At 50.6% G+C, this 12360-nt stretch overlaps 1 protein-coding gene across 1 annotated transcript; it reads right to left on the reverse strand.

The window, feature by feature from the left end:
* Positions 1 to 1830: 1830 nt before the first annotated feature.
* Positions 1831 to 11418, reverse strand: RBP3 (retinol binding protein 3; the record flags this gene model as incomplete). The annotated part of the gene is made up of 4 exons (XM_081267240.1): positions 1831 to 2689; positions 4147 to 4289; positions 6093 to 6283; positions 8365 to 11418. 4 exons carry the CDS (start codon positions 11416 to 11418, stop codon positions 2367 to 2369), a joined length of 3711 nt encoding a protein of 1236 aa, XP_081123366.1. The 3' UTR covers positions 1831 to 2366.
* Positions 11419 to 12360: the final 942 nt, after the last annotated feature.

Raw genomic sequence — 12360 nt, forward strand, 5'->3', positions numbered from 1 at the left:
TGAAGCTCCAAGAGAGAACATTCCCAGAGAAGAGCTGCTCCATGCCCCCCCCCCGCTACTGAGATCCGTGAGATCTTTGCCTTCTGCCAACCCTACAGCATTTGACATCACTTTTTAAACCCAAGCAGCTATCCATAAGTACCAGCAGTGTGAATCAAAGAAATTCAGCAATGCAAAAGGAAAATCCACAAAAAGAATACGTGTAACCACCACTAGAGGTCACTATGTTACAAGCAGGGGCTCAGTTTTACCATCGATTTTACTGTCTTTGGAATAATGACTGCTGCATCTGAAAATAATGACATGTGCTCATTATGAGGATTCAAGAAATGGAGCAAAGTATTACGAAGATAGGCAAAAATACCATCCCAAATTCTAGAAGGAGCCATTGCTGAAATTCAGTTAATTTTCAGAGAGCCACTTATACATATGAAAAACAGAAAGGGGAGGAAGGAGAGAGAAGCCCTAGAATTTATGTACATAAATACTGTAGAGCAGTCACTCATTCACCTGGAGAGTCATAGGTTTAGTGAGGAAGAAACTGAGATCATATTATACACGTTACTACTAAGAATCAACTGTTACACTTAATCTTATCTGAATGTAGAACAAGGAACTGCCATGAAATCTTGTCTTAGAATGGACAGAGTATAAAGAGGGTGAGTTTTATAGTTGCCCTATGGAAATCCCTGAAGTATTAGTAAGGGGCTTGGCTTGGTGATTTGCCCAGATTCCATATCCCTTGGGGGTCTCTGGAAGGAGTTAGGGAAGCAGGGTTGTTCCTGGTGCACTGGGAGAAACTGTCTAGGGGGAGGTTTGTTGGTCTAGCAGAGCCTGCGCTGCTGGAGTCTGACCTGATCTGAGGTCAAGGCCTGATGACACCTGTGCATTACCCTCGCTGAGCAGTCCGGGGCCCTGGGCTCCCAAGGCATTGACTGGGGGCTGGAACTTTCCTCACCACCCTCTTCTTCACCTCCACCAGAATGTGGGCAGGGCCTGGGAGAGTTCTCACTTCTGAGTCCCTCCTCACTCCAGTAGGGCAGGGTGGTCTAGCTCCTAAGACACCACCAAGGGTCTCATCTTCCCAGGTCACCCCTGAGCTCCCTCCCTCCCTCCCTGGGCTCACTGGGTCTAAGAGTCTGAGGGATGCATGTGGAGGGCAATGCAGTCTTGCTCTCCGTGCACCCTGACATTCACGTGTAATCGTCGTTTATCCGACACTTCTGCCAGATGCCCTGCTGGCTGCCAGGCATCAGGAGACGAAGATTGAGTAGGACATTGCCTGAGTCTGAGGGCTACATAGTAGAACATGACCTCTGAGCAGTGTGGGAGGTACTCTAATGTCACGAGCCATCCATGGGTTGTGTGGGGGTCATCATGCATCGAAGCCTCTTGGATAGAAGCATCTGGTGTCTGGGAATGACCAGTGATATTTCCTCTGGTCAATTACCCAGGGACATTGTGAATTCCTATCCCACACCTGAGATGGGTGTGACCTGCCAAGATGCCAATCAACCTGCTGACTGCAAGACATCAAGACTCCACCCTTGAAACCTGATCCGGCCTTTGATGTACCCCCTTAAATAAACCATCGGAGTCATCCCGCAAGGGAGTCACAAGCTGAGCACTAGAAACCAGGAGATGTCCTATAAGTACAAACGACCTACCACATTTCAAAGACCTTGTACAAAAACATCAGATTCAGTATCATTTCTATATTAATTATGTGGTGAATCCATACCACCCTGGATATAGTGGGTTAAGTAAAATATGTAGATGGTCTCTGAATTACTACGGTTCCACTTGTGTTTTGTGTCTTTGTGTAATAGGTTTATCTGGACATTAGGTGCATTTTAACTTGCAATATTTTCAACTCACATTTTGCTTGTCGTGATATAAACCACCGTACAGGGAGGAGAGCCTGCAGTATTAGAATACAGTTACAATTAATCACCTGTTTCTTTTTACTTTTTAAAAATGTGGCTACCAGGGAATGTGTATATCTTTCATGTGTGATTCGTGTATTCTACTGGTGAGTCTGCTCTTGGTGACAGCATGAAGACCAAGGTACAGGGATTGGGAAGCTGGGTGAGAGAATGGATCTGGACTTGCCTGTAAAGGGCAAGCTTTCCATGGGTAAGCTTTCCATGGGTAACAGCTCAGGAGGTCGGGGGCAGAATCTAAGCAGAGAGGATTGGTGCAGTAATGAGGAGGTCAGATAGATGAGCCCTAAAGGTTCCTCCAACTCTAAGACTAACCAGAACTCAGCAGGTTACTGAGCTGCCCCTGGAGCCTCAGGCAGACCCAGAGTTCTTGCCCACCCAGAGCTCTGCCCATGGGGCCCTCCCACAGACCCCAGCTCCACCTCACCCTTTCAGAATGTGCTGGAGCCTCTCCTTGGCTCTGGTTAGGGCCAGGTCTGCAGGCACCAGCACATGGGGTGTCACGCCTACACCCTCCCAGGAGCTGCCATCTGCAGCTCCCACAGAGCGGGCTGTGGGGATGGTGATGTAGAGGTGGGTGTCGTCCACGTGGTAGGTCTGTGGTGGCTGGCAACCCCCACTGGTCACTTCCCCAATGACCAGGGCCCGGCCCAGCCTCTTCATTATGTAGGTAAATTCCTCCGCAGCACCAGCTGTTAAACCACTGGTCAGGATGATCACATTTTTTTTGGAGCCATAGCGTTCACCTGGAAGACAGAAAGCCCTTCAGGATGGGGACTCAAGTCAGGCTGTTGGGCACCTGCCTTTTCTGTCCTCCCTGAGCCAGCAGTGAGGAGGGCCTAGGATTGAGTCCTGTGCCCTGCGTCTCCAAGCAAGCCACTAACCTCTCTGAGGAGACAAGAGTGTGTGTACCCAATCACAAGTATATAAGTGCCTGTGAACCCCCCAGGCAGGTGATGATGGGAAAGCCTTAACCTCCTGAGGACCTGGTGCTTTTTCTCCCTGAGGCTGACCTGACTTCTTTTTTGTGTTGGACCCTGAGAAGAGCCAAATTTGTGGATGAACAAGGATGCCCTTCCAGGACAATGCTGTCCAATAGATAGGTCACACAACTCTGAACACAAGCTACTGATGTTATTTTAAGTTTTCTAGTTGCCCTGGTAAATAAGAAAAAAAAAGAAATTAGATAAAGTCAATTTAAATTATGATTTGTTTTATCTAATATCTCCATAACATGTTCATTTCAAATGCAATCAAATATATCAATGGAGTTTTTCACTTTCTTTCATCCTCCAAGCCCCCCCCCCCCCGAGCCTCCCCTAATAGGTCTTCTAAATCTGGTGATGAGCCACATTGAAAGTGTTCAGCTCTTGGGGCTGGGGATGTGGCTCAAGCGGTAGCGCGCTCGCCTGGCATGCGTGCGGCCCGGGTTCATCCTCAGCACCACATACCAACAAAGATGTTGTGTCCGCCGAGAACTAAAAAATAAATATTAAAAATTCTCTCTCTCTCTCTCTCTCTCTCCTCTCTCACTCTCTCTTTAAAAAATAAAAAAGAAAGTGTTCAGCTCTTGGCTCTCCTAATGGACTTTGAAGTTCTAGGATCTTACAATCTTCAGATCTGAGTCTGTTTTAACTCCTGGTCTTGAATGTCTGTTTGAATTTAGAATTTATCGGGTTCTGATATTGATTTACAACTTGAAATATTATTAGATATATATTCCAGAAGCTATGGTGAAATGCATGTATAATAAGGAAGTGCAGGAAGAAAATGGTAGGCTGCTTTTCTGGTCATAGACCTAGCCCCATTGGCCTCGAATGTCCTCTTGCGAGATGGGGGAACAGTTTCCTAGTTCTGAATGCTAGGTAGGGGAGAGGGAGGAAGCTATCTATTCAGGAAGGGGCCTTTGAGAATTATTGTTCTATAATGCTCAGGGACTGCCTGAACATTCTCATTTTGGCTCTTTCACTTTTAACTGAGTGAACTCTGACAAGATCTTCAATCTAGTTGACCTCATTTTCTCCTCTAGAGAAAACAGTATGTGTTTTGCTGAGATTCAAGGTCATAGCACCAAGTGCATGAAATCAGGACAGCAGCTTTATGTTCTTCCAGTTACTGTGAATTTTACCTACTGTCAAGTGGTCCTTCCCTGATTTTCCAGAAGCTTCTAGAATGAGAACAGGAAGGGGAGGTCTTCACGCACCTGCAAGACGAGTGTGGGTCCAGAATTCACTGACAGAGTCATTGGGCCTGCTGTAGATCTTGTCAAGCAGAACTGGAGGGTCTTCATCAAAGAAGTAGGAGCACAGGGCAGCAATGGAGGAGGTGGGGCCACCAATGTTGAACCTGAGGGAAGGGAAGTGGATCTCACAGGTAGGTCCTCAGGCTCCTCTCGGGCCTGGAACCTTAGTCCTATGGAGGGTTCTGATCCCAAGCAGCCTTGGTCCTTCAGAGTTCCATGGGTAGGTATTACCCAGAGCATTTCCAAGAGTACCAGTCTCTTAAGACCAAGAGACTTTGTGCCAAATACATCCAGAAAATACTGAATACCATGCCCTCCCCTTCTAATCACATATTAATTCATTAAAGGCTCCGATATGTCCTGCAGTTAGAAATTTGTTAGCAAGTTTCCTCCAGGTATTGACCAGGGACTGCTCCCCCATACCCACAGTGCCTACCAATGGAGCATATTTTGAAAAACATCATTATCCCCCTCTGCATTCTATGATAATTTTACAAAACTCCCCAGGTATCTCAGGCGTCCTAACATGGCTCTTAGTGTTGCAGGGTTGTGGAATTGCATCAGAAATGAGGGCACCTGAGTCCATCTAAGGGCATTTGAATTTGTCCCACTGTATGATCTTGCTGTACCCCTGCATCCCCATCTGGGAGTCTGGTGATATGTTAGAAACCTTTTCTGGTCAATGGCTTAGGATGGCCTAGCTTTGTTCATGGCCCATGACCCCAGCATCTGAACTTCCAAACCTCAGGGACCAAAGGGTTTTTAAGTCAGTTCTAACTATAGGCTGAGACTTCCTCCTCTTTAAAATTGTTGATGACTCATTTAATCAGAAAGAGATTTAGCACTAAAGGTGGTTCCGTTGTTCACTAAAGGGTATGAAGAATAAAAAGGTCAGAGGAACCACAGGAACTCCAAGTTCCTGTGCTGGGCATGCACAAATGCACGGTGTTGGGAAATGATTTACCTTCAAGGGAGAACCAGCCTCGCTGGGATTCAGTGCCACCTAGTGGCAACTAAGAGCCATGTGAGTGTTGTCAGCTAGCAACCAGTAGCTGGTCTAGAAGCTCCCTGTCTGCTAATCCTGCCCCTTCTATCAGGGATCTGGGAGAATAGGAAGTGTCCCTGTCAGATGGGAGCAGGCTGCTCCTCCCAGGCCCATGGAGAGTGTCCAGGACATATCTACCAATGGACTCGGGAGTCAAGGAAGCCTGGTCCTAGCCATTGCCTGAGTACTTTTCTGCTTCCCGGTTTCTATTCTGTGATGGGAACTCACTGCATGTAAGGTGAGTTTTTGCTATGCAGAAGGGAGAAGGCTAGCTGAAAACATCCTTCCAACAACCATTTGTGATGCAAAGAATTCTTTTTTGCAATGATAGTGTTCATTTACAAATTCTCTCGGCATCACTGGCTTTCTGATTCTCATGACCAGGGTTGATTTTGTATGTTCTGAAGTACAACCACAGGTATAGGATTCAACTGTCCCTAATAGGACTAATCATCAGAACTACCTTAAATGCTTGTTAAATATACCAATTATGCATGCACCCTAGAACTACTAACTCAGGAAGTCTGGAGTAGGGCCCAGGAATCAGTATGTTTAATGTCCCCTGCTCTTCCCACCCCTATTGGATTCTTATAACCAGGCAACAAGTCTTGGGTAATTCTTAACCTGAAATACACATTGGGATTACTGGAGGAGCTTAAAAGAATTTACCAGTGCTGGGGCCCCACCGTGCAATTAAAACAGGACCCCAGGGCTGGTTGGCAGGAGGCCCAGTTGCAAGGTGGCCTGGTCCCTGTCTTCTCTTTTGCTGCATCATAGGGTCTTTTTCTTCCTTGCTACAGCCCATAGCTCTGGTGTCTTCTGGCTACTGCCTGGCCAGACCACTGGTCCTTGAGCTACTGACCTCATGTCGATAATCATGGCATCTGTGTGCACAATCTTCTTCCAGATGTGTTCCACCAACAACTCAGAGACCTGGGTGAGAAGCTCACAGTCCCCAAACATGTCAAACCTCAGGTAGCCAATGTTGTCCTCCAGCACATTAGTATGGAAAGAAAACTTGATCAAGTCTGCAAAGACTTCTGGAGAAGGGATCTGGAAGAGTCAGGAGAGCAGCACATGGTAGAGCCTCCAGAAAATGGGTGCTACAGGTTCCCTTTATGTCACGAGAAATATTAAGGGGATAGGAAGGGAACAAACATTTCTGAAGGAGTTAGTAGATACTAGGGAATTGCTGTGGCACATCTGGGAGATTGGTGAACTCAGGCCCAGGATGTGAACTCATATAAATGAATCGATTGATTGATTGATTGACAGCCTCCTTCCAGAGAATACTCATGTCTGCCAACCCCACTCCCTGGTATCCAGAGCTGAAGGTCCAGGCATAGTCTCCCCCAACACTTCTCAGTGTCCCTGGGCTCATCTTCCTCTCCTCCACTGTGGCGGGGAGGGGAGACATTATTACCTTTCTCAGGGGCCTGGCCTTGAGCTCAGCATTCTGCAGCTTTATCATCACCCTTACAGCCATTCCTTAAGGGTCATACCATTACTGTCATCTTTCCCATAAAAAAAAAAAAAAAAAAAAAAAAAAAAACTGAATCACGGAGAGATTAAGTAAATTGCTCAAGGTTACATAGCCAGTAAGGGATGAAGCCACACTCTGAATCCACATCTCACTCCAAACTGTGAACCCTGGCTATGCTGGAAAACAACAAGCAGGCAATTTAGAAATTTGTAGTTCTGCAAGCCCATCCCAGGATCCCCCAACATGGCTGTACTTCTCTCCTTCTCTCTCCAAGGCTGCTGGAAGGTAACAGCACTCAGTGAGGCAGGCTGAGGGCATGGAGCCAGCAGGGAGATCTGTGTGCATGGGGACACTGGTCTCCAGCCCTGCCCTCCCCTCAGTCTCTCTCTGATTCTAGTTATTTCTGCCCTTCCTGCATACCCTCATGCCTTTCTGCACTCTCCCAGGCCTTCTTCAAGTGACATAAGCCTTCCCTGCCCCAGTGTACAATAGTCGATGTTCCCAGGGTATTCTCAGCAAATGGAGGAATAGGAGCTGCTGGGTCCTTTCCACCTAAGGAGGATCCTGTACTTCTCAGGGTCCTGCTGTCCTCCGCAGCAGCAGTCTAAACAATGAGCCCAGCTATCTGCTCTCCTCCTGCCCCATCTCACTCCCTGCTCTCTCACTCCTGCTCAGTGACACCTCCCAAATAAGCTGCCTGCACCCACATCCTAACTTCAGGCCTTCCTTCCAAGAGAACTAAAGCAAATGTCCTGCCTGCTCATAGTGACCAAGCAGAAAAACCCCAGTAAGAAAACAGTGAAGAGAGACGTTATAAGATCTGCCCTTTGATGCAGTGCTCAGCTAGTGGTGGGGCGCTTGGTGAATCCCGTGGCCACCCTGGCCACTGGACCCAGCAGCCACACTCCCTCCACCTGTTTTCATGTTCCCCGAAAGCCTCAGTGCTGGTTTTAAATATTTCAATCACGGGGGTCTTGCTCTGAGTTTTCCATCCAGCAGGCCCTTAGATCAGGCTGCATGTCCACCCAGCACTGCTCCTTCAGGAGGCTGCACACTGCACTGTGGGAAGGGAAGAGATGAGCAGTAGGCTCCTAATGCAGAGGGGCTTCTGAACTGTGTCTGGCACTCCTGGCCCCTCCACGGCCTGTGTCCAGGCTCCGTGTTTTAGCTCTGAGGCTACTGTGAGGCTGGGGCCATTGTCTCCTTCCCTGTCCCTACCCCCACTTCTCCAGCTCTACCCCAACTCATTCACACAAATTGCAAAGCGCAGAAGCAGGCAGTGGGTAGGGATTACAAACTTCCACATTTCCAGAGGAGAAATCAGAGCTTGGGGACCTCTTTCCCCAACACTGACAATGATAACCCCTGCAAATATCTCCTTCTTCTATCCCAGGGGATTTCAAAAACAGGGTTCTGGTGAGCAGTAATGTTCTATAGAAGGGTTTTGGGATTTCTGAACTTAGAAGGTGGATGGAATGATGGAGGGGGGTGGCGGGGGGGGGGGGGGGAAGACATGACTGAAGATTTAACCATGAAAACAAGCCCAGAAAAAAAAAAATTGCCTTGCGCTGCACACAAAGCCCTGTACTTGGAGACTACTGGTGAGCTCACTTCCAGGATTGGATTGGGCCAAATCTCTCTTGTATCTCACCTGCATAGGTACAATTCCAGGAATGCGGTCCTTTGCATCCTCAGGGATATGGGCTGTCTTCAGGTGTGGGTCCCCAGAAAGCAGCTGCAGATCAGCCCCTAGCATCTCAGCTAGGGACCCTTCTGAGGTCACCCTTGCATAGCGACTCTGGAGACCACTCAGCTTGGCAGCCATCTTGGCCCCCAGCTCAGGGGAGGCATAGTTATCAGCTACAAGCTTCCCAGCTGTCTGCAGCACTGTGGGCACCTTGGCACGCAGAGCCACTATATCCTGGGCTGTGGAGAGGGCCTCGCTGGCGGGCACAATGATGTCAGGTTCCACACCAGCCAGGTCCCAGGCCTCACCAGTGGTGGCACTCAGGGCCATCTGGGTGGGCATGGAGGCATATAAGGGGCTGCTGCCCACCTGGTAGATGCCCACTGAGAGTGCCCCTCCAGCTGTGGGCTCCCCAATGACTGTGGCCCGCTGCAGGTCCTGCATGGTGTGAGCAAAGGCCTCTGCCGCAGACCCACTGGTGTGGCTCATCAGGATGTAGAGGTCCTTGTGGGAGTCGTAACGCTGCCCAGTAACCTGGGACACCGTCCACATCTCCATGACCTTGGAGGTGGCCCTATCAAAGATGGAGTAGAGGTGCTGGCGGGGCTCTGCCTCAAAGAAGTAGGAGCACAGCAGTGGCAGAGCTGAGGAGTAGCTGCCAGTGTTGTAGCGCAGGTCAATAACTAGCGCGGCTGTGTCTACCACCGGCTGCCACACCAGCCTAACCAGCTGTGGCCCGATGGCCCTTACCGTCTCCAGCTCAGCCATGGCATCGAATCGTAGGTAGCCCAACCGGCCAGGTAGCACCTCTGACTTGAACAGGGCCTCGATGAGGTAGGAGAGCTCCTCTGGAGAGGGGACAACAGGGGGTGGCAAGGGCACCTCCTCAGCCACCAGCTCACCAGGACTGTGGAACACCAGCAGGCGGTGGTCCTCAGACACTTCCTGCAGGTCAGCAGTGAGCTGCGAGGCCAGCGATTCCAAGTCCACAGCCGTGCGGTAGGCCCCGTGAGCCAGCTTGGCTCGCAGCAGAGACACCATCTGCTCCACAACCTCTGGCCGTGCATAATGGGCCTCCAGCAGGTGCCCTGTGCCCTCCACCAAGGCTCCCAAGCTGCGATGGAACTCCAGCACTTCCTGGGCTCTGTCCAGGGCCTCCTCAGCCAATACGATGGCATCAGGCACCACTCCGCCACCCAGCCAGCCCTCACCATGGTTGTCAATGAAAGTTAGCACTGGCACAGTGAGCACCAGACCTCCTTCAGGCGTATCCAGCAGTGGCACAGTGCAGGTGTGCAGCAGGCTGCCCGCAGTGATCTCGCCCACCAGAGTGGCCCAGCCCAGGGACTGCATGAGGAAGGCGAACTCCTCAGCTGCAGTGGCAGTACGGTGGCTGGTGAGCAAGTACACCCCACGCTGGTTTCCATAGCGCGGGCCCAGCAGCTCGCTGCTGCTGAAGTGCTCCTGTGTGACATTGGTCCTGCGGTCATAGGTGGTGAAGAGGCGCACAGAGCCTTCCTCTGGCCCCTGGAAGTAGGACAGCAGAAGAGGCACCGCAGAGGATGGTCCCCCGGGATTATGGCGCAAGTCCATGATGAGGTGCTCTGTGTCCTGCAGGGGTTCCCACACTTGGCGTAGCACATAGGGGGCTAGTGCCCCCAGCACAGAGGCATCTGGAAATCCATCAAAGCGCATGTAACCCACGTTACCTGGCAGCACTGACACCTGAAACACAGAGTTCACCACGGCTTGCCGCGCAGCATCATCCTGGGGCAACTCAGGCACCTCAGGGGCTGCAACTAGGGTATCATCAACTTCAGTCTCAGGCCCAGAAGAGGTTTCTTTGGGCCCAACAGCCCGCACCACGAGCCTGGGGTCCTCAGACACAGCCTGCAGACCGGCATTGAGCTTAGTGACCAGATCCTCTTCTGAGACCACTGCAGAGTAGTCCATGCTGGCCAGGTGGTGCACCAGGGCTGGCACACGGTCCACCAAGGTATAGTACTCCTGCAGGGCCTCTTGCAGATGGCGGACAATACCAGGCAGGGCACGGCGCAGGGTGAGGATGGCCAGGGCTTTCTCCAAGGCTTGCTCAGCTGGTGTCCCCACACAGGGCAGCACTCCACTGCCTTCCCACGTTTGGCTGCCTCCACCCAGGGGTCCCAGGGACCTGGACACGGGTACAGTGAGGAAGAAATTGGACTGGCCTACCCTCAGCTTCTGGAGGTCCAGGGCACCCCCCTCAGTCCGCTCACCCACCACAATGGCCCTGCGCATCTGCTTGAGGATGTACGCGATGTCCTCAGCCACACCCCCAGTGCGTCCACTGGTGAGGACCACCACATCTTTGTCGGCACCGTACCTCTCTCCTAGAACCTCTGGCAGGGTCCAGATCTCTGTGGTAGTATTGGAGGGGCGGTCATAGATGGTATCCACATGCAAGACAGTGTTCCCAGGATTCAGGTAGGAGATGATATAGGGGATACCAGAGATGTGGCCCCCAGTGCAGTGTCGGAGATCCAGCACCAACGCAGAGGTGCCCATAAGCTTACTCCACATGTGTTCCACCAAGAATCCCCCAAGCTTGCTCAGCACTTCCTGGCCCGGGATGTCATTCACCTGCAGGTAGCCCACATTGCCTTCCAGAATCTCATAGTGGATGTTTGTCTGCAACCCAGAAAGTAGTTCCTCTAGTGTGAGGTTGGTGAGAGCTGGGGCTTGCTGGGGAGCCTCTGGAATGCTGGGCTCATAGGAGATGATCAGACGTGGGTCATTCAAGGAGCTCTGCATACCAACTGTCAGCACATGGGCCAGCGTCTGAGGGTCTGAGATGCTCAGAATCTCATCACTCTTCATGGCCTGCTCGATGGCTGCCTGCATCCCCATCAAGTTCTCTGGGAAGCAGTAGTTATCCAAGAGGATCTTGGCCATATCCAGCACGAGGCTCGGCTGGAACAGGAGCGTGGGGCCAGCCAGTCCATAGAACAGCATGGACAGGACCAAGAGCCATTCTCTCATGGTGGGGATCCCCAGGAGGCCTAGTCCTGGTGACCCAGGACTCCTGAACAAAAGCCCCCTTGACTGTGCAAGGCCAAAGCTCTGCTCTGTGCTTCTGCCTTCCTCCTTCGTCCTTCTCAGTAGGCAGACAGAAGGTCTGGGGCTCAACTTGGGAGCTGGGGTGAGGCTTCCAGCTCCAGTAAGCCTTTAATCCTGTCTAATTCAAGCGCATCGGCCCCAGGGACTGGAGAAAAGCTGCTGGGGTGGTTTGACCCGGAAGGAACACTGTATCTCATCTTGCTGAGCAATCCCTGCATAGAATAACACAAATAACTGCTGTTTATTTTGAGTTCCTTGTACATGCCAGGCACTGTGCTGTGTGTTTTATGAACCAACATTTTCCCCCAGAGCCTTGCAAAGGAAGTTATGAACCTACAAATAAATATCATTCTCCCACTGCTCTGGGTGACCCAGGACTCTGGGATTGGGTAGATCTCTTTGCAGTCTATTCTGAGAACTTAGGGAAGTATCTTATTTATGATATAGAGCACATAAGTGCTTCTGTATGAAGTATTTTGCAGTAACCAGCAAATAGAAAGCTCCCAATTATTGGAAAACCTGCTAAATTAGATATTATCCCAATTTTATAGCCAGAGAAACAGGCCAGAGAGTTCAGTGGCTAATTAAGTCTAACATTTCATGGGGATGCAGGGCCGGGGGGGGGGGGGGCAGCAAATAGAAGCCAATGAGGCCAAGGTTGGCTCAGATAGTGCAAAGGTTAAGTCTGAGTATACCACCAGCCTCAAGTCTTGAACTTTATTCCTACCTCTTCCTAATGCCTCTGGCAACCAGGTATGTCCTCCCACAGCTTTCCAAAGAGAGGAATGACATCTCTGGACATCAGCATGGAGTATGGCAGCCCACCCACCTTCTGGGCTTCATAGGACCAGTCATTCCAGATCA

This window comes from Spermophilus citellus (genome assembly GCF_964194105.1).
Source record: "Spermophilus citellus genome assembly, chromosome: 15".
NCBI lineage: Eukaryota > Metazoa > Chordata > Mammalia > Rodentia > Sciuridae > Spermophilus > Spermophilus citellus.